This window comes from Manduca sexta, chromosome 17 (assembly GCF_014839805.1).
Source record: "Manduca sexta isolate Smith_Timp_Sample1 chromosome 17, JHU_Msex_v1.0, whole genome shotgun sequence".
NCBI lineage: Eukaryota > Metazoa > Arthropoda > Insecta > Lepidoptera > Sphingidae > Manduca > Manduca sexta.
In genome coordinates this window covers 768,307-791,659 of record NC_051131.1, presented here as the reverse complement: position 1 = coordinate 791,659, position 23,353 = coordinate 768,307, and the positions used below count along the sequence as shown (strand labels likewise).

Genomic DNA, 23,353 nt, shown 5'->3' with positions numbered 1-23,353 from the left:
TATGGAACATGCAAATATTGATTTGCAAATTCAACTGAGGTTCAATGACCTCGATGAAGTTAACTGAATCCGAATAACCATCTAAAATAATTATTACTTTCCAATAAACATTGAAGTTTTTTATCTGTCCTATTTGTTATATCATTTTCATTTAAAACTTTTAACTACGAAAAACAATCTATATCATTCGTATTTTTAACTTAAAATGTGTTAGGTTTTAATGTCTTGGTTTTGCTGTTTTTATTCCTTCGTTTAGTAAAATCTAAATAAACAAATAACGTGAGTATTCCTTATTGTTTCAATGGTAATAAATATAAAAGGGTGTGTTTTTATTTCATAATTCGGATAATATTTTGGTTGTGCAAAATTATTAAATTAGAAATCGTAATTTTCGAACGCATCCCGATTGCAATGCCGGCATTGCATCTGTCAATGTCATACATTTTATGTAAAATAAATAAAGTGGCATTGCTTTATTTATTAAATACATCTTCCAATTTTATTTTCAGAAACACACATAACGTATCTTAAATGAAGCTACTAAAACCCAGTTGGGTAAATCACGATGGTAAGTTCGTTAGATTTCATACGTGAAGAGTTTTGTTAGGTGCTAATTTGGAGCGCTACTTTTTCAGATAAACCTATATTTTCTGTGGACATACACCCGGCGGGGAAGCGGTTCGCGACTGGCGGACAAGGCGGCGACTCCGGCCGAGTGGTTGTATGGAACTTAAACTCAGTTTTATTTGAATCTGTTGAAGTGGATCCTAATGTCCCGAAAATGTTGTGTCAAATGGATAACCACTTGGGTAAGCACCGATACGAATGCTATTTTTAAAGAGAAATTCTTATTCAGCTCATACAATATTTTTCTTTATAAAATATTGATTCTTAGCTATGGCTATGGCTAGCTGTTTAAGTTATAGTCATAATTTCTTCTCCTTTACCTGTCAGTCCGAAGGCGTACAAATCGAAACATTCATTTATTCTGAATATGGTTAATGTCCATTGTGCAATTGTCAAGAAAAATATAACTTATAAGATATAAGCAACTCAGAACGTGGTCGGATAACCTAAAGAAGGTTGCTGGACCAGTGAACAAGAGCTGAAAGAATGTTAGAAGGTGTTTTGCCAAAAGGACAAGCTTTAAAGAGGACTGCGTGAAATATGGCTAAAATTAAAGTTTTAAATAATGTACTTTATTTAAAGTAAATACAGGCTTTTGTATTTAAATGTCGAGTGTATAACACATCTTCCATAATTATTGCTTTACACATAAAAGTGTCAGTTCCACTGAAGTATTGCAACCTTTTCCGATGCAATCCGTACTGTTTTATTTCCTTAATTAAGTCCTCAATAACATTTCAGCTTGTGTAAACTCGGTGAGGTGGAGTAATGGTGGTAAATATCTGGCATCTGGAGGGGACGACAGGCTTGTGATGGTTTGGGGGCTGAGCGGTGCTATCGGTACACCTGGCAAGCACAAGGCTGAGACTTGGAGGTGTCTCGCCACACTTAGAGGCCATGCAGGTTATTGTTTATATTTTCTCATTTTAATATCAGACTTAATGTATTGCGATAAAAAAAAAAATTCAATAATATAGTCATCCACTTTGCATAGTAATGTGAAATTCAAGGAAATTTAAGGTTGCAGTCTTGAAATGTAAGGAGAAAATTATAACATAAAAAAACACAATGAAATATGAAAAATAGTTATATTTCGTAAATTATTTAATTGAATCTGTTTTGTGTTTTATAATTTTGCATAATGTACAATATTTGCTTTTAAAAATCTCATGCATTAAATCAAAAAGCATGTATGGAATAAACATAAAATAGCTTATGAAATATGGAAGTGATTAATATAAAAGTTTATAAACATTCTAGTATATGATCAAATGGAGAACAGCCTGCCTGTAGCATAACTACTAAGACATCCAACAATACACCATTACTTATTTACCAAATTTTATGTTTTAAATACATTTTAAAGATCCAATCGTACACCCTAATATTTTCAGGCGATGTATTAGACTTAGCGTGGTCACCGCTGGATCGATGGCTGGCCAGCTGCAGTGTGGACAACACCATCATCATATGGAATGGTGAGAAGTTTCCAGAGATGGTTGTTGTGCTAAACGGTCACACTGGTTTAGTGAAGGGTGTTACTTGGGATCCGGTGAGTAAATTATAGTGATTTTACTGAAAATTGTAACTTTCATCATATAGATTTTATTTTTCAATTTTTATATTTCTTTTTTCTTTTTAATTTGCCTATTTCTATTCAAATATTATAATTTGTTTTAATTGTGTTTATAAAAGTTATATGTATTTGATAACCGTTTCAAATTCTATTATAGCAATAATCTAAATAGTCTTAATTTTAAAATAATCGAAATAATATAAAGCAAAATAATTATAAAATTCATGTGATACTTAACTTCACTTTAATTAATTGGTTTATCAAGACACAAGCTCAGCCTAATTTGAAAACCTCTCGTTATTATTTTTTGTATCTTTCTTATATTTAAACAAGCTGACCCGACAGACGTTGCCCTTCTTAACTATGAATTTGCAGCGCGCATTCTGTCAATCGTTGACAGTTATTCCAACAATTGACAGTTACATAAAATGAATATTTTCGTTAAGTTTTCTTAAATTTTGTAATTTTCCGCGCAATTTTTGGATTTTTTTTTTCATAAGACATAACAAAAAATTTGTGTAATCGGTCCAGCCGTTCACGCGTGATGGAGTGACCGAGGGAAATAGGGATTCATTTTTATATATATATAGATAAAGAATTTTTCCTTTTTCATACATATTTCAGGTAGGCAAATATCTGGCATCGCAATCAGATGACAAGTCGTTAAGAGTGTGGAAGACAGCTGATTGGGCTCAGGAGACTGTGATCAAAGAGCCCTTTTATGAATGTGGAGGTAGATTGTTTTATATGACTTACATTTGAATGTACAAGAAACCTTTTTTATACAACTGGGCTTTATCAAACATTAATTGTACACATATTTTGCGGTCTAGATAATAAATTGGTATTATATTGTTGTAGTGCACATTTAACATCTTTTTAAACATAAGTTGATTTTGTTATCTTATTTTACTGCTGAGAATCCGCCTGGATAGGTACCATTGCAAATGTTTTACAACACGTCTATAAAAGCTCATTTTTCCGTAATTTAAAATTTCCATAGGCATATAAGTAATTTTAATTGTTATTTAAAAATAATAATCATTATTTTTGTACATTATTTTGACGTATCATAAGTGCAACTCTGTTTGCCTACGTGATAAAGTATTTTATTTTATTTATTTAAAAATGTGCATTTTATCTATACTATTATATAAAGCTGAAGAGTTTGTTTGTTTGTTTGTTTGTTTGTTTGAACGCGCTAATCTCAGGAACTACCAGTCCAAACTGAAAAATTCTTTTTGCGTTGGATAGCCCTTTGTCCGTGGAGTGCTATAGGCTATATATCATCACGCTATACCCATTAGGAGCGGAGCAGTAATGGCTAATCTCAGGAACTACCGGTCCAAACTGAAAAATTCTTTTTGCGTTGGATAGCCCTTTGTTCGTGAATTGCTATGGGCTATATATCATCACGCTATACCCAATAGGAGCGGAGCAGTAATGGCTAATCTCAGGAACTACCGGTCCAAATTGAAAAATTCTTTTTGCGTTGGATAGCCCTTTGTTCGTGAATTGCTATGGGCTATATATCATCACGCTATACCCAATAGGAGCGGAGCAGTAATGGCTAATCTCAGGAACTACCGGTCCAAACTGAAAAATTCTTTTTGCGTTGGATAGCCCTTTGTTCGTGAATTGCTATGGGCTATATATCATCACGCTATACCCAAAAAGGAGCGGAGCAGTAATGGCTAATCTCAGGAACTACCGGTCCAAACTGAAAAATTCTTTTTGCGTTGGATAGCCCTTTGTTCGTGAAGTGCTATAGGCTATATATCATCACGCTATACCCAATAGGAGCGGAGCAGTAATGGCTAATCTCAGGAACTACCGATTCGAACTGAAAAAATAATTTTGTGTTGAATAGCTCTTTGTTTGTGGAGTGCTCTAAGTTATATATCATCACGCTATGACCAATAGGAGCGGAGCAGTAATGGCTAATCTCAGGAACTACCAGTTTGAACTAAAAAAATCCTTTGTGTTGGATAGCCCTTTATTTGTGGGGTGCTATAGGCTGTATATCATCACGCTATATACCAATAGGAGCGGAGCAGTAATGAAACATGTTGCAAATACGGGGATAATTTATTAGATTTGAGAGCTTCCGTTGCGTGCGCTGCGTAAACGGTTAAAGTTATGCAACAATGATGTATGACGGGATTGTTCCTCTTAAAACGTTCTAAAAAAATATATTATAAAACAAAGTCCCCCGCTGCATCCGTCTGCCTAAACGTCTTAAACTCAAAAACTACCCAACGTATTAAGATGAACTTTGGTATGGAGACAGTTTGAAACCCTGGGAAGAACATAGGCTCCCGGGAAACTACTACTTTAATAATGGAAAACTTTAGCCTGAACAACTTTATAACGCGGGCGGAGCCGCGAGCAAAAGCTAGTTACATTATATAATGTCTAATCTCCGTAGCCGGCACCACCCACGTGCTGCGACTGTCGTGGTCCCCTGACGGGCAGTACGTCCTCTCAGCCCACGCGATGAATGGAGGCGGGCCGACAGCACAGGTGGTGGAGCGGGACGGATGGCGATGCGACAAGGACTTCGTGGGTCATAGGAAAGCGGTCACTTGTTCGGTCAGTATATCAAATTTTTTTTAAAGGCAAAGTGACTAATACGTTATAGGTTTTTATTTCAAATGAGTTCGCATATTGTTTGTATATTTAAGCTATAATTAATAATGCATAATTATAATGTGTTTTACACTTGGGTGCCGAAGGGGTGCGAGGTCCGCTATGTAGTATTTAGTACATAGCTCACCCCCTTAGGTAAAGTCTCTAGATAGAATATTGATTGTCGAGATGTTAGCCGATTGTTAGTTGCAAATACTAGCAAGGGCTAGTCGACACAGTTATGCTGCTGCAAACTGCTAATACGAAGGCTAATGTCTGAATGCCACATTTACGTGACCCACTATGGTTTTGGCACCCATACACTGGTTGCTATCTGGAAGGATATGAATACTTTACCATAACCAAAGTTGCCATTTGTAGGTGTAGTGCCATCTGTTATCAATATTCTGAATTAATTTACAAGAATAGCAGTCAACGATGACGCGATAGACTAAAAAAAAAAAGAAAATACACGAATTGTTAATAAAGATTACATAATAAGATAGGTATAGATCAAAGTTTAAATTTGTGTGAAAGGTGTGGTCCTTCGAGCCATGTACTTGTGAGTAATCGATATAGTACGCCATTCCCAAGGCATGACAAGGCAAGTATTTACTTGTTCATTCAATATAGATAAACTGGAAGGCTATTAAATTATATTTCGTCTGGATAACAACCACCAAGTTAAGTTTCTCGAGTCTATTGGCTTACATCTTGATCGCCATATTAACGTCGACGTCTCGTAGAGTAGACTACACTGCATCTGTTTTATATCCTTACCAACCTGAGAAGATCCTCTGAATTAAGTCCGCCTTTATCTAACTAATAAGAGAAAAAGTTTGTGATCATTTTTGTATGGTTGCATGTTAAAACGTCGAAGTAACAACAATTCTTTGCATAAAATCAATTATAAAGTTCTATCTTTATTCGAATATCAGACAATAAAATAAAACTATCTTATCCTAGTTTTTTATATTACAATTTTCTCCCGACCGTTCGATGACTCGCCGCCTTCATGGGCACCAAAACAAAAAACTTTTATTTAAGTAAAACATTAACTTGATAGTCCATGTTGTGTACAGCGTTTCAACAGCAACATATTCGTGAAAGAGGGAAAGAAGTGTTGTTGCGCGGCGGTAGGATCCCGGGACCGCGCGCTCAGCATCTGGCTCACCTCACTCAAGCGACCTCTAGTCGTCGTGCACGAACTGTTCAGTGACAGCGTGCTGGACCTCTCGTGGAGTTCTGATGGTGAGTATTTATAATATAGTCCTTGTAGAGCGTTAACAGGAGCCAATAAGGTAGGTGACGAAATTTTTTAAATACATTTATCAAACATTTATTTTAAAATCGAACGGTAAAAGAGTTTTCAAAATACACGCAATAATAAATTATAAAGTTTTGAAATTTGGTGGAAAGGGAAGGTGTCAAATTACAGTGAACAGTGAAATGTGACGTCACCCAGTGCCAATGACCATAACGCTGCGTGAGTGTGAAAGGGACAACGCGATACCTCCATCACGCCTGCATTTTGCTCACAAAAATATTTCAAATATGAATAACTGCTTTATTTTACAACCACTTTTGATGCTGATTTCACAGAAGATTTTCTTTTTCATATTATTTTCTGTTACATATAAAATTATAAACTAAATCAAACATAGGAAACAACTTTATTGTGAGAATCATTGACTTGAGATAAATATTTGTGATTGAAGTCATGGCTATAGGCATATAGGCTTTTAGTGTCTTGCAGACTTGAAGTGGTAAGTTTTCTGTTGCATTTTCGAACTAATGTACAAATGAGAATGCTTGAAGGTCGAAAAAAATTTACATATTGTATCATTGTGTCTCATCTCAGCGAAGACTGTTCGAAATATGCATTGTATAAGATAGAACCGCGATTAAAAGCTAGCCATATAAAAATATATGGCTAGCTTTTAATCGCGGCTCCGCCTGCGTCAAAAAGTGTTTCATGCATAAAAGTCCCGCTTTATATTTTCCTGGAATAAAATATCTATAGCACTCAGGGGTAACATAGCTTCCTATTATGAAAAAAAATCAAAATCCGTTTAGTAATTTCCAAGATTAGCGTATTCAAACAAACATACTTTACAGCTTTATATATTAGTTTAGATTTAACATGTTTTGCCCTTCAGGTCTTAATCTATTGGCGTGCAGTTCCGACGGCACGGTGGCATGCATACAGTTTACAAATATAGAAATTGGAACGCCTCTCACTTTAGACGAAAAGGTATGATATATCAATTATGATAAGCTATTTAGCTCATGCACCAAAAAAAAGTTTTTTGTACTAATTTTTCATTATACCAAAATTGAATCAACCTGTATATGGATCCGTTATGTAATCTTTATAAAACATCCTGTATATTTCCAGAATGCGCTATACGAAAAAATATACGGCAAATGCTTAGCGAATGAATCTGTGGATGACCTCTCTTCTAATCTGCTGGTGGAGTGCCCAGACATACTCCTGGCGAGGGAGGAACAGGAGGCGAAAAAGGAAGCCGTCAAGGACACCTCCTTGGAGATAACACCAAAAATAGTTGATAAGACACCGGTGAGAACCAGAAATAAGATTACCAGATGTATGGAGTAGCCATTAGCAGACCATAGACTGATTTTATCTGTGACTAGGTGTTGCTCGCGGCTTGGCCTGGAAAAGTCTTTCCCGCTACACTAATCCCTATATAACTATGAGCGATCATTAAAACTTTTAGTACGACATCAGCGCCATCTACTTAAAAAAATATTTTCCACAGCAGAACATTACCGGGATAAAAACTATAGCATATATTAATCCAAGACGAGGTCTATATTTGTGCAAAATTTCGTCCAAATCAGTTCAGCTGTTGCCGCGTTTACTTATAAGAAACATCCCAACAATAGCAAATAGATTCGCAACTATAATATTAGTAAGACTAGATAATATTGACATTATTTTTCAATATAAAAACGATAAAATGCACACTAAAAGAACGGAGTGACAATTTACTCAGTATTTCTAGATGTTGGTTTGGTAAAAAAAATATCTTTATTTATTAGTGATAAGTTTTATTTATAGAATAGATGTGCCCATGCTAAAATAACCCCTATTGCTTTCACTTTAAATATCAAGTCTCGTTTCCCCAGCCCGGTCCGGCGCCGCTGCGTCCCATGGACCGGCAGATCGAGACGCGCACGTCGGACGGCAAGCGGCGCATCACGCCCGTCTTCATACCCTACGCGCAGGCCGACGCCAAGTAAACATGCACTTTACTACTATTGACTTAGATCTTATTTTTAAATGGTGGATTCCATTGAAAGAATGACTGCAATTTTTAAAACCCAATTACGACTTCTATAAGAATTAGTTGTCTCTGACATAGCGATGGGTTCTTGATCTTATATTTTATCTTGGGACGGAAATAAAAACTGAAAAGTGTGGTTATATTAGTTATTACACAATTTTTGTATATACATGAAATTATTTTCCAAGTTTAACATAGACATTGAGCCATATTTTGAAAAATAATTGTGCATAACATACAGCGTGTTGTTATAGTCGGTTTTAATTAAATAATGAAATGATCTGGGTGTAATTTATATACAGGCTGTTCTAATATTACGGGTTTTATAAAATAATATAATTACAGCGAATCCCTGGGCTCTCAGCCGGGCGGCACCGAGAACTGCTTCAGCACATCCTCGCAGAGCAAGTCCAGGATCCGCGTGGAGGTGCGCGACGACATCGTCATACATCCAAACGTCAGCAACCACGCCACGCCCACCACACCCGTCAACCCTAAGGTGCCTGACAAGTAAGTGGTTACAAGTTAAAATTATTGTTGAAGGTTTAATAAATTTATACGATCTTTTTATAAATATGAACGTTGAATTTTAGGGCACAAAGTTTAAGTAAATTGTATTGACAGTTATCATATTAAACAGGTAAAGTAGATGGTACTCATTTTATTATCATTTATTGGGAAGATAGATTATACTGTGACTTTTGTATTTGATCGACTTATTATTTCACAAATAGTATTAATCAGAATTTGGGACGCAGACGTTTATTCCGATAGGGTTATCTTTGTATGTGATCTGAAGACAGTGATTATGATATGTGGTACGCTTACAAGAGTTGTGACGTGTAGTTGTTATCATTTGTTGTGTATCAGCGGGTTGGACGGGCGGCTGCGCAAGCGCGGGGGCGGCGCGCTGCCCGGCCCGCGCGCGCCCGACGCCCCGGCCGCCGCGCCCGGCGCGCCCGCCCCCGCCACCCCCGGCGTCCTCGCCCCCGCGCCCGCGCTGCTGGCGCCGCCCGCGCTGGGGCTGGCCGGGCCCGTGGTGCGCGCCGCCGGGATGCTGCGGCTGCAGGTAAACACCTACCCCCTTATTACCTCCCTTGTTATATATGGGGCATTCCACGTGAAGCGGGCACGAAAAAAAACTCGATGTCTCAGATTTTCGTAATATTTGATTATGTTATACCTGCATATGTCCTCGATCCAGATACAAAATATTATTAAAGTATAAAGCCTGGTTAGCGAGTAAAAGGACTTTGAAGTTTTGACTGGCCGGCTGGTATACGCCACTTCGAATCCAATTATCAAGTTTTTAAATGTTACAATAAAATAAATAAAGCAATGAAATAAATACTTCATTTAATGAGCTTTTTTATTGTATTTTTGGAAATTGAAAAATGATTTTTTTTCTTTGAAAAAATGAGTTTGAAAGTTTCAAACTTGAATTTCACAAAGTTGGCATATTTATATTTTTTTTTTTCTAAAAATAGCTACTATTGTATAAATAATCCCTGCGAAGTTTCATAATGGGCTGAGAAGTAGTTTAGGAGGTAGACCGATTACAGTGCCGAAGCGGGGCGGTCGCCAGAAAGAGCGAAGTAGTAAAAACTTTCAATTAAACTAAATACTTTCGATCAGAGTATTTTATCATGTTTTGCATCGCTCTAATGATTCAAGTACATCTGATTATAATATTAAAAAACATATTTATATTACTGACGGTGCACAACAACATTTGAAACTTGGCAAGGATAATCTATATACAATATTGGCTATTTTAGTAGAAAAAAGTTATTATATAAATATGCCAACTTTGTGAAATACAAGTTTGAAACATTAAAATATATATGAATAATAATAATAAATAGTAGTAGTAATAATAAATATGAGTTTGTGGCATTGATGTTCTAGCCTATATGTATAAGCGGTCGGGTATCGTGATGGCTTTGTTTGATGCGTTATGTAAACTATCTTGTATCTCCAGGCGTTTTAGGTTACCACCGAGACCGTCAAATTGCCCTTCTGCCATGTGAAGTGGCACGAAAATGAAATTCTGCATCTTTACCACAATCCTGTTTGAAATATAACAAGTTAATACAATTAAATCTTTTTAAAATGTTGTTGTGCACCGTCAGTAATATAAATATATTTTTTTATATTATAATCAGACTAGCTTTTGCTCGCGGCTCCGCCCGCGTTATAACGTTTTTCAGGCTAAAGTTTTCCGTTATAAAAATAGTAGTTTCCCGGGAGCCTTTGTTCTTCCCAGGGTCTCAAACTGTCTCCATACCAAATTTCATCTTAATACGTTAGGTAGTTTTTGAGTTTAACACGTTAAGGCAGACAGATGCAGCGGGGGGCTTTTGTTATATTATTTAGAACTTTTTAAGTGAAACAATCCCGTCATACATCATTGTTGCATAAATTTAACCGTTTACGCAGCGCAGGCAACGGAAGCTCTCAAAACTCATAATTTTCCCCGTTTTTGCAACATGTTTCATTACTGCTCCGCTCCTATTGGTTATAGCATGATGATATATAGCCTAAAGCACTCCAGGAACAAAGGGCTATCCAACACAAAAAGATTTTTTCAGTTCAAACCGGTAGTTCCTGAGATTAGCCATTACTGCTCCGCTCCTATTGGTCATAGCGTGATGATATATAACTTTGAGCACTCCACAAACAAAGAACTATTCAACACAAAAATATTTTTTCAGTTCGAATCGGTAGTTCCTGAGATTAGCCATTACTGCTCCGCTCCTATTGAATATAGCGTGATGATATATAGCCTATAGCTCTCCACGAACAAAGGGCTATCCAACGCAAAAAGAATTTTTCAGTTTGGACCGGTAGTTCCTGAGATTAACCATTACTGCCCCGCTCCTATTGGGTATAGCGTGATGATATATAGCCTATAGCACTCCACGAACAAAGGGCTATCCAACGCAAAAGAATTTTTCAGTTTGGACCGGTAGTTCCTGAGATTAGCCATTACTGCCCCGCTCCTATTGGGTATAGCGTGATGATATATAGCCTATAGCACTCCACGAACAAAGGGCTATCCAACGCAAAAAGAATTTTTCAGTTTGGACCGGTAGTTCCTGAGATTAGCGCGTTCAAACAAACAAACAAACAAACAAACAAACAAACAAACAAACAAACAAACAAACAAACAAACTCTTCAGCTTTATATAATAGTATAGATGTAATTGAATCGTTAGAGCGATGCAAAACATGATAAAATACTCTGATCGAAAGTATTTAGTTTAATTGAAAGTTTTTACTAATTCGCTCTTTCTAGCGACCGCCGCGCTTCGGCACTGTAATCGGTTTTAGCTCCTAAACTACTTCTCAACCCATTATGAAACTTCGCAGGGATTATCTATACAATAGTAGCTATTTTTAGAAAAAAAATATATAAATATGCCAACTTTGTGAAATTCAAGTTTGAAACTTTCAAACACATTTTTTTCAAAGAAAAAAAATCATTTTTCAATTTCCAAACATACAATAAAAAAGCTCATTAAATGAAGTATTAATTTCATTGCTTTATTTATTTTATTGTAACATTTAAAAACTTGATAATTGGATTCGAAGTGGCGTATACCAGCCGGCCAGTCAAAACTTCAAAGTCCTTTTACTCGCTAACCAGGCTTTATACTTTAATAATATTTTGTATCTGGATCGAGGACATATGCAGGTATAACATAATCAAATATTACGAAAATCTGAGACATCGGGTTTTTTTTCGTGCCCGCTTCACGTGGAATGCCCCTTAAAGTTTGACAGCTATTTAAGGCCGCCTTATATGGCTGTTAATTGAGATTAATTTGAGAGTGCTTGCGACTACTCTCAAATCTTTACGCTAAAATATTTATTGTTGTGTTAGTTGTTATTATATTCTCTTTCGATTTAATAAAATGTCTTTTTCTTCACTATCATCACTGTCTGAAGAAGAATATAGGGTCAATCGAAGAAATCGAGAGAAATTAGACACTTTCGAAGAGTATTTATGTTCATTAATTCAGGAATTGTCCTAAATTATGCTTTTTAATTCAGGAATTGTCATTTCAGCAATGTTCATTCATCATATTGATTTAAACTGGATATTGATCCAGCCTAGCCGGTCATAAAAAGAAATACCAGATATTTATTGCCCTTTGTTTCTTTACCACAGGCACCAATCAAAGGGTCTTCTGGGATATTTTTCATGTGTAGGAACCTACGGTACATCATGGTGTACTCATATCATGGCACTAGTTGTGCCTGTGCTTATATCATGGAACTAGTTGTGCCTCTGCCTACCCCTTCTAGGATGATTAGCTTTATTATGTGTGTATGTAACAGTTTTAAGGGAAATAAATTTTATTGAAAGTCAACATGTCTGAATGAAGAAATAATTATTAGAGAAGCAAGAAGAAACTTTATTGTAATTCTTATATATCAGAGATATAAACATTACATTACAGACATATATATAGATGCCTGCAGAAGTCTATTTCTTGAATAAATTATTGATTGATTGATTGATTATATATATCACACAAGAGAACCCACGGCCTCTCACTTCACAGCCGGCTACTCGCCCACAGCTCACTGCTTGTGTTCCTCACGAGAGCTGCCAATAAAACAAATATATTTTTAAAAATTATTATAAAAAAAAAAAACATTATCAGCCACATGATATCCATTGCTGAACAAAGGCCTCCCGCAAAAATTTCCAGATTGATTGTCGGAAGCAGCCCGCATCGATGCCATCAATGCCCCTTTTTCTTAATTCGATGGGCCTCCAAATAAATCCAATACTTACTTTTTCACTATATCCAGCATTTCTTGTTTTTCTATTTAGGTATAATTTCAACCCCTTTTTTGGGTTTTGTTATTTGCAGACTCCATTGATTATATTTGTATAATTACTAAATAGAAACTTCTGTGGTAAGACACGAAATAAGAATTATGTTGTTAACAAAGAGAAAATAATCACTACGATTTAATTGTTGACGAAAATTTGACAGATACAGAAGTTTTTTTTTCTAAAGTGACTAATGTCAATACTGATCATGCTGCCAAATGGCAAGTATAAATAAGTTGGAATGTATTTACTACATCAATGTTGAGAATTTAATAATTAAAAATCATTTTTAATTAAACTGCGTATTACGTTATTGATTTTTTTTTATGTTTCATAAATTATGCTGCGTGAAACGACACATAAATATCATTTTATTAAAATTATGTAAACGAAAACAAACGTTTTATAATCTATAGCAAATTAACTGCTCTTCAACTGAGTTTTCCGTAAAATCTTTTACGCCCGAATACTGAAACGCTACTCAACCAACCAACTTGTCTGAGGCCTACTTAAATTTAACAGGCTACTTAATTTAAATGGCATTCTCAAACGTACATTAAAAGATTTTACGGAAAACTCAGTTGAGGAGCAGTTAATTTGCTATAGATTATAAAAGTTTGTTTTCGTTTACATAATTTTAATAAAATGATATTTATGTGTCGTTCCACGCAGCATAATTTATGAAACATAAAAAATCAAATAACGTAATACGCAGTTTAATTAAAAATGATTTTTAATTATTAAATTCTCAACATTGATGTAGTAAATACATTCCAACTTATTTATACTTGCCATTTGGCAGCATGATCAGTATTGACATTAGTCACTTTAGAAAAAGAGACTTCTGTATCTGTCAAATTTTCGTCAACAATTAAATCGTAGTGATTATTTTCTCTTTGTTAACAACATAATTCTTATTTCGTGTCTTACCACAGAAGTTTCTATTTTATATAAATATAATCAATGGAGTCTGCAAATAACAAAACCCAAAAAAGGGGTTGAAATTATACCTAAATAGAAAAACAAGAAATGCTGGATATAGTGAAAAGTAAGTATTGGATTTATTTGGAGGCCCATCGAATTAAGAAAAAGGGCATTGCTCGATGCGGGCTGCTTCCGACATTCAATCTGGAAATTTTGCGGGAGGCCTTTGTTCAGCAATGGATATCATGTGGCTGATAATGTTTTTTTATAATAATTTTTAAAAATATATTTGTTTTATTGGCAGCTCTCGTGAGGAACACAAGCAGTGAGCTGTGGGCGAGTAGCCGGCTGTGAAGTGAGAGGCCGTGGGTTCTCTTGTGTGATATATATAATCAATCAATCTATCAATAATTTATTCAAGAAATAGACTTCTGCAGGCATCTATATATATGTACTATGTGTAGCAAAATGTCTGTAATAAAATTTTATATGTCTGATATATAAGAATTACAATTAAAAAATATAATAATTACAATAAAGTTTCTTCTTGCTTCTCTAATAAATATTTCTTCATTCAGACATGTTCAGACTTTCAATAAAATTAAATTCCCTTAAAATTGTTACATACACACATAATAAAGCTAATCATCCTAGAAGGGGTAGGCAGAGGCACAACTAGTTCCATGATATGAGCGCAGGCACAACTAGTTCCATGATATGAGTACAATATGATGTACCATATTGTACTTATATCTATATATATGTACTATGTGTAGCAAAATGTCTGTAATTTAATGTTTATATCTCTGATATATAAGAATTACAATTAAAAAATATAATGATTACAATAAAGTTTCTTCTTGCTTCTCTAATAATTATTTCTTCATTCAGACATGTTGACTTTCAATAAAATTTATTTCCCTTATAACTGTTACATACACACATAATAAAGCTAATCATCCTAGAAGGGGTAGGCAGAGGCACAACTAGTTCCATGATATAAGCACAGGCACAACTAGTGCCATGATATGAGTACACCATGATGTACCGTAGGTTCCTACACATGAAAAATATCCCAGAAGACCCTTTGATTGGTGCCTGTGGTAAAGAAACAAAGGGCAATAAATATCTGGTATTTCTTGTTATGACCGGCTAGGCTGGATCAATATCCAGTTTAAATCAATATGATGAATGAACATTGCTGAAATGACAATTCCTGAATTAAAAAGCATAATTTAGGACAATTCCTGAATTAATGAACATAAATACTCTTCGAAAGTGTCTAATTTCTCTCGATTTCTTCGATTGACCCTATATTCTTCTTCAGACATTGATGATAGTGAAGAAAAAGACATTTTATTAAATCGAAAGAGAATATAATAACAACTAACACAACAATAAATATTTTAGCGTAAAGATTTGAGAGTAGTCGCAAGCACTCTCAAATTAATCTCAATTAACAGCCATATAAGGCGGCCTTAAATAGCTGTCAAACTTTAAGCAGGGTTTGTGAATACCGTTTGAATCAATAAGCGGACCTTAAACCTTCGTCGCCTTAAATTTAAGGTTAGGAAATAAGTGACGTTTCAGTATACCAATTTCAAAGATAACGAATGCTTAAATCCGTGAGGCCATCTTAAATATTTAAGTGGCGTTTCAGTATTCGGGCGTTAATGTACGTTTGAGAATGCCATTTAAATTAAGTAGCCTGTTAAATTTAAGTAGGCCTCAGACAAGTTGGTTGGTTGAGTAGCGTTTCAGTATTCGGGCGATAGTCTCGTAAATACTTGCTGGTAGTAGGATATCTGTACTCACCCGGATATCAACCACCGTACAACATGTGAAACACGCCATAGTGGCCCACGAATATGACTATAATATGCTCATATAAAAACAAAAATTCTTAAATATTTATTATTCTTTTTTTTTCCATTCCCAGGTTGTAAACAAAGCTTGCAACACTCAGTACGGCACACTGTCTCGGCTGCAGCTTATACCAAACAACTCTGCGTCCAACGATCCCTTATGGGAAACTTACTTAGGTAAAAATTATATTCAAGCTATAAACGACTTGAACCACAATTTATGGGAATAAAAATTAAATTACTGAATACACAGAAAATTTCATGAACACAAAAAAATACATTTTTGCTTCTAAAATTAAAAATAAAAGATTTATAGCCAAGTCCACATATATGTAAAAAATATACGTCTAATTGTATCTATACACCTTGGTATCCCAATTCACCCCATATATTATTATCTAACATTAGTCTCGAAGTGCGTTAGTGTAACCGTTGCCCGTGCGCCAGGCTCGCCGGTGACGTGCATCGCGTGCGACGCGCGGTGGGCGTGCGTGTGCTGCGCGGACGCCGCGCTGCACGCGTGGTCGCTCGCCACGCCCGGCACCGTGGCGCCCGCCGCCTACACGCCGCAGAGGGCGCTGCCGCCCATCGGTACGCATCGACACACTATGTTTTTCATCTAAACTCTAAACACCAAGCGAAGTCACAATATCCACCCTATAAAATAACCGACTGTGTTCTATGAAGTGACATAGTGTCCAATGCGTATACATTATATTGCTCGTAAATCTATATCTATACTATTATATAAAGCTGAAGAGTTTGTTTGTTTGTTTGTTTGTTTGAACGCGCTAATCTCAGGAACTACCGGTCCAAACTGAAAAATTCTTTTTGCGTTGGATAGCCCTTTGTTCGTGGAGTGCTATGGGCTATATATCATCACGCTATACCCAATAGGAGCGGAGCAGTAATGGCTAATCTCAGGAACTACCGGTCCAAACTGAAAAATTATTTTTGTGTTGGATAGCCCTTTATTTGTGGAGTACTATAGGCTATATATCATCACGCTATGGCCAATAGGAGTGGAGCAGTAATGGCTAATCTCAGGAACTACCGGTTTGAACTGAAAAAATATTATTGTGTTGGATAGCCCTTTGATCCCGGAGTGCTATAGGCTATATATCATCACGCTATGACCAATAGGAGCGGAGCAGTAATGAAACATGTTGCAAAAACGGGGAAAAATTATTAGTTTTGAGAGCTTCCGTTGCGTGCGCTGCGTAAACGGTTAAAGTTATGCAACAATGATGTATGACGGGATTGTTCCTCTTAAAAAGTTCTAAAAATATATATTATAAAACAAAGTCCCCCGCTGCATCTGTCTGCCTGAACGTGTTAAACTCAAAAACTACCCAACGTATTAAGATGAAATTTGGTATGGAGACAGTTTGAGAGGCTCCCGGGAAACTACTACTTTTATAACGGAAAACTTTAGCCTAAAAAACTTTATAACGCGGGCGGAGCCGCGGGCAAAAGCTAGTGTATTATACATGGTGTTCTCTTTTGAGTGTTCCCTGTAACATAAACAATACCACGCCTTTCTTACTCCTTCGAGGCCGCATCTATGTGTTTTCTAGGTCTGTATTATTGGGTCGTGGAGATCGCCATACTCAATGACCTACTTGCCAGTTTACCAAACATGCTTTATATAGCTCGTACTATTGCCATTCTAACAGCCGTTTTCATGAAACGATCCCAATCTCAATCTTTAATCCGATTTTAAGAATAAACCAATCATGTAACTCATTTGAAAGCATGTAAAAAAACCTTGTTCTGATTGGTCCATTATTGAAATAGATAATAAAAAGCAATTAAGTTTGTTCAATAAAAATGGCGGTATAACGCACCCAAAAGCATACTTTATATGACAATTGTTTGGTTTCAGCTCTACCCTCACCGGCGGCTCGGCTGACGTTAAACGGTGACACACTGGCGGTGGTGACCACGACTGCCCAGCTCGCCGTGTGGGACCTCGCCACCGCCACCTGTCTCGTGAAACCGCTGTGCTTCAGAGAACTATTGTCACCTACAGGTATATTACTATTTGAAAAAAAATTCACTGTATATAGTTGTTTTATAAAAGCACAAATTATTTTTATTGGATTCACAATTTCGTATTTGTGTTACCTTATTTTGAGGACACTGATTATTTAATTAATAAATCATAATTTTAAAAATATGTATACAGCATGTTGAAAAATTTAGGTATCAAATTATATTACACTGATATGTGAATTTTCAGTCACGGTGACGAACTGCATTTTATTAGAAGACGGAAACCCTATGATCTTATTGAGTAATGGAAAAAGTTATATATACTGCAAGAAATTATGCGCTTGGTAAGTTATTTTTACGAAAGAAGTATTTATTAAGTTTAGTATAAACTGTAACTTTAGTATAAATATGTTTTTGCGTATGCACAGGGTGGTGTGGTGCAACCCGGTGGACCCGGTGTGGCGCGCGTGCTCGGCGCGTGCGGGCGGCCCCCGCGCCGCGCCCCCCGCGCCCGCCCTGCGCCACGCGACCCACCGCGCCTCGCGCCTGCCGCCCGCCCTGTACCCGCGGGCGCAGTCCGCCACCGGCGCGCATGTATACTCCGAAAGGTATATACCGTTTTTTTTATTAAAATCTATTTTTTTTATTACGATCTAAAGTAACCTATTTCAACATATTTTCGTATTAACTCGCTAAATATATATTTTTTTATTTTTTATAATATTTCGAGTTTGTTACCTACCTACCTACCTGTATAACGTATACAGGCTGTTACAAAAAAGATGACTTAATTTTTTTTCTTAAATAACCAAACATAAATGAAATAAATGTATCCACAACGTATTTCAAATTTATACTATAAATACGCTACTAACTTATAATACCAGACCTATATTATAATGTAATGACCCACTACTAGGCCTCGTCAATTAGTAAGAGTATGTAAATACTATACCATATTTTATTACACTCGCAGCTCCATGGTATCAGAGGCGGCTCGCAGCTGGCTAGAGGCACACGTGGCGTCCTGTCTACATCTCCGGCTAGCGAAGGACTACCGACACTGGATAGCATCGCTGTTCGAACACCTTGTCAACCATGGTACTGTTATAGTTATATAATCCCTATACAGCCTACCTTGCTCCTTCCTATTAAAAAAAATAAAAATAAAATGCTTTATTCATCACGCAGGCGAACATAGTTGCACTTATGATAAGTCAAGGTACATGAGAATATTTAATTATTACTTAATTGAAGTAACTTATATATCGTATTGTTTACTCATCCTTCTCATACATATGAATGTCAGATGATTGACTGAAGGATCAAAATGGATAAATATTGATACATTATTTCTTAGACAAAAACTATCGAAAATATTACCTATGAAAGAAATAGGCATAGGTGTTGCAAAATTATAATTTATCGAAAATATTTATTGGATATTTGATATGCAATACAAAAATAATTTAACTGAATTTCGATAGATAAATTCATAATAACCCATACTCAACCCATGTTCAGCAGTGAACATCCTGGGCCCTTGTTCTGTATGATAGTGTAAACGCGTAACGCGGCCGTGTCATGTTATCTTCGAGAAATGTGCGTGGAATGGTATCCTGTAAGCCAAATTTCTATAGTCCTAAACATGATGCGTTGTGTTACGTGCTTGTTACACACTGTCAAAATAACGTGCGGGATAGAGAATAAGGCTCCTGCGGCTGATAATGAATAATCACTATCAGCCGCATTCATCATCATTCATCATCATCATCATAAGATCCACACTTACAAAATGTATGCCATTCCAATATCAATAGTGTAAACTTAAATAAAAAGCGTGACAAACGTTCAACAATACTAACTGAACAATTCCAGGCACAGAGGAACAGCTGCGGACGATATTGGACGACATGCTCGGGCCCAGCCACTGCACATCAACGCCTAAGAAATGGCAATCGACTATATTAGTAAGTGTTCGTACTGATTACTTATTTGATATGTCAGAATATTGCTTGACGACTAACCGCCGTTTTCAATAAATAGCGGATGGCATATCCACTACTTTCTATCTGTCTCAAAAATGTACCAATCAGAACAAACTATTTTTTTGACATACTTGCAAATGGGTTATTTTGATCGGTTCATTCTCAGAAGCGGATTGAAGATTCAGATTGGGATTATTTATTGAAAACGGCTTTTAGAAAGTTGTCCATACTTTTTACATCACCTCCATTGTTCGTTGTCTTTATAACATCGAATGTTTATATCGATATTAATGGATAAATACAGTTATTAAACATGATTCATAAATACATAAACCGAAATAATCGATAGATAAATGTAATTGATAATATAGTTGGAACAGATAGCGGCACAATTCGTGAGCACACTCATGACTGGTTGTTATGACGCCCAACGCTCCGATGTGATCGATTGCTGTAAACTTCTTTTTTTTCTCAGGGTATAAACAAACACGATATCTTGGAAGAAATGCTAGCACTCCTTATACGCCAGTTGAGATGGCAACGCCTGTACACCGAGTATTCAGAACAATTGAACGATTTAAAAAACGCGTCGAATAGCGTCATGAACGGTCATTGACGCGCGCACGCTACGGCGTGAAACGCTGGCGCGGGCGAGCTACCCGCTAGATTGCGCGTGAAAATAATCGCTGTACAAGATTATGAGATTTATATCTGCCAGTGCTAGTGTTATCGATAAAAGTGACGTTAAAAATGTTATCGATGAAATTGTGAACAGTATGGGTCGAGACTTAGTATAGTGTTAAAATGTCCGGTGAAAACAATACCTATTTATGAAGGGCTAAAAAATATTTTTTATTGTTCGGTTATGCAGTTGGAAGATATATTGTCTTTATAAAACACGATAATTACATAAAGCGTGCTTTTTGTTTGATTGAGTGATAGAAATTTATCGACAATTCGTAATAATGTATGTTTGTCTTTTTTATAATTATCACAACACAACTTTGGCATTTTTTGCTCAAATTTGATAAATGTTTTTAAAGTATTAAAGTTATTGGTGAAGCTCTCATTTGCTCTTGGTTCAAAAAAATGATTTTATAAATTTATATGAGCCGCCATTATGTCCACTGGGGTAACTATCACCTTTCTAATTAAGGTATTAATGAAATAAATATATCAATCCCATGATGTACTATTGTGCCCGGAGAACATTAATATCAAACCTAATTATAGCATTAATCAACGCATTAAAATACTGCATTAAAATGTATGTAAAATCTCGTAAAATTATTAAGGTAAGTGGGTACACGTCCTACGTACATATAAATTAATGCGATAGTTAATGTCATTAGACGTTAACACGGCCTCAGCATTTGGATTTGTTAGCTATAAAATTATTGTGTTCATTTTAAATTATAAGATTTTGTATTACGCGCAATAAACAATGTCGATGTGAAGTCAAAATCCATCGTCAATACATATAATTGTAACATCACGAGTAAGTAAATTTAGACCAGTAAAAGTAAATAGCCCGTAGACTCACTTTGTTCCACGAAAAATTTTCACTTTCCCTATTTTGGCCAAACACTAACTCATTTTATTTTCATCACTAATTTCAGATAGTTATCACTTTTCTCAGAAAATAACTTCCAGTTTTGTAACTATATGTTATATTTAACTAGCCTAATAAATAACTTTCCAAATCCATTGAGAAAATAAATCAATGAATGAAATAAGATATCATGTTTAGCATCAAACGATTTTTAGCGATCGATATGGAGATATCGATTAAAATCGATTATTATCGGAACACTTGAAAAATATATTATTGGACCAGAAATATTTGTCCAGTGTCTGAAGTGCTGGCCGAAAAAGTCGTTTGAAAGTATTATAAATAATATTAGGAAGTATTTTTAAATGTAACCTAATGTAGAATGTATACTATATAAGGTATAATATACTAATAGATATGTTTATACCCCCTAATTCATAGACGTTATTTATCTAAGGACGGAATATTGCTGTGATAAAAAGTCTGTTTCTCAGTGCTGACGGCATGACAGCCTTCCCATTGCGTAGATATAGGGCCGTTGTGATTGGCTAATATTGAGATACAACTTGAATCTAGTTGGCCTGTCAGATAAACAAAGCTGAGAAACAGACTTGTTATCACAGCAATGCTTCTTCTTTAGGTAAAAAAAGTCTATGAATAAGGATGATAGTCTATTGGAGGTTTAGCGTCAGCCTATGGCAGGCAAGCCGAGCGCAGCGCAACAGTAAACCTTAAATTTGTACTCTATTATTATAGTAATACGGTTATTTATTTACAAAATATAGGATTCTTTTGACATTGCGTTGATTAATGAAACGCATACCTACTCGTCTTTATCTCTGCTAACATTGTGCCAAAAATGTTTCACAAATATTGAATATTATCACCAAATATCCTAATTTACTTATATATTTTTGGATCATTTTATAGTTTAGTGAGAATATGGCGTGTGAGGGAGTGTATATCTGAGTAAAAAAGTGATATTGCTACCATGATGAATTCTTTTAGAGTAGAAGCAGTGGCATGAGGGCTTTTAAAATTAAAATTACTTTTCAATATTTATTTTGTTCGTAACTTCCACTTTTTTACTATCATCTACGGTTCCAATAACTTCTTGTAGTATTATTTTCAAGAATATAAGCATGTGGTTTTATTTAGGAACGCAATGTTAAAATGACCCTGTATATAATAGATATCTACCCAGAGGTTGGAGCCAAGACGGCTTCTGCAATTGTAAATCAATAGACAAAAAAAAATATGGGAATGCCATGTTGTCATGCCGTCGTTTGGATATTATATAAAATTTTATTTTCTGCGTAGACGACTGCAGAAAGATGTCTTGGTTCTGTACCAACAGGCCCAGAATATCAAAATGTAGCGAAGTTGTGATTCGTACAAAGATATTAATAGTAGGTATGCAATAGCTATAACCAGTGGCGTTGCTTGCCATAGGGGGGGTCCTTAAACCTATATTTATTGAGGGCTCTTCAGGGCAGTGCGAACTTTTGGGCCCCCGCTTAGTTTAATGAAGGTATGGGCTAAGAGGGTCCCAAAGCTCGGGGGGACCCGGATCACTGATACGGCGGTAGCTACGCCCCTGGCTATAACAATAATATTTTTAATCTTACAATTAGACGAAATTATGGGTAAAACCGTGTACAAAAGTGGGTAGGTCTTATAGAAACTTTTATAACAATTAATACTTTACCCACAATTACACAGTTCCCTGGATCCTATTTAAAAATATTATTGAAGTGATATGTCATACGTTGTGATTTTAGGCTACGAATCTAGAAAGTGTAATTAGATAATGATTTAAATGTAATTAGATAACTAAATTACTTCAACACTGCCGCATGTAGGTAGAAATGAATAATTCACTTCGCTCGGTTTTACGGGGCGATGTTTTATGTAAAAATATATGAATATTATGTGTTATAATGAATTAATATACCCTTTTCTAAAAGGCATAATGTATTATGTGAATTAAAACATATAACTATGTTTAAAGATGTAATTAAAATCTTTTTATACATCA

At 35.7% G+C, this 23,353-nt stretch overlaps 1 protein-coding gene across 1 annotated transcript; it reads left to right on the top strand.

The window, feature by feature from the left end:
* Positions 1–425: 425 nt before the first annotated feature.
* On the top strand, positions 426–23,353 carry LOC115451781 (protein HIRA homolog). The gene is made up of 20 exons (XM_037439717.1): positions 426–568; positions 636–809; positions 1,369–1,530; positions 2,022–2,179; positions 2,828–2,936; positions 4,632–4,795; positions 5,914–6,082; positions 6,991–7,085; positions 7,230–7,412; positions 7,985–8,094; positions 8,488–8,652; positions 9,013–9,211; positions 15,855–15,957; positions 16,228–16,371; positions 17,666–17,812; positions 18,023–18,119; positions 18,204–18,383; positions 18,752–18,876; positions 19,654–19,745; positions 20,239–23,353. The coding sequence occupies exons 1-20, from the start codon at positions 532–534 to the stop codon at positions 20,377–20,379; spliced, it is 2,754 nt and encodes a 917-aa protein (XP_037295614.1). The 5' UTR covers positions 426–531; the 3' UTR covers positions 20,380–23,353.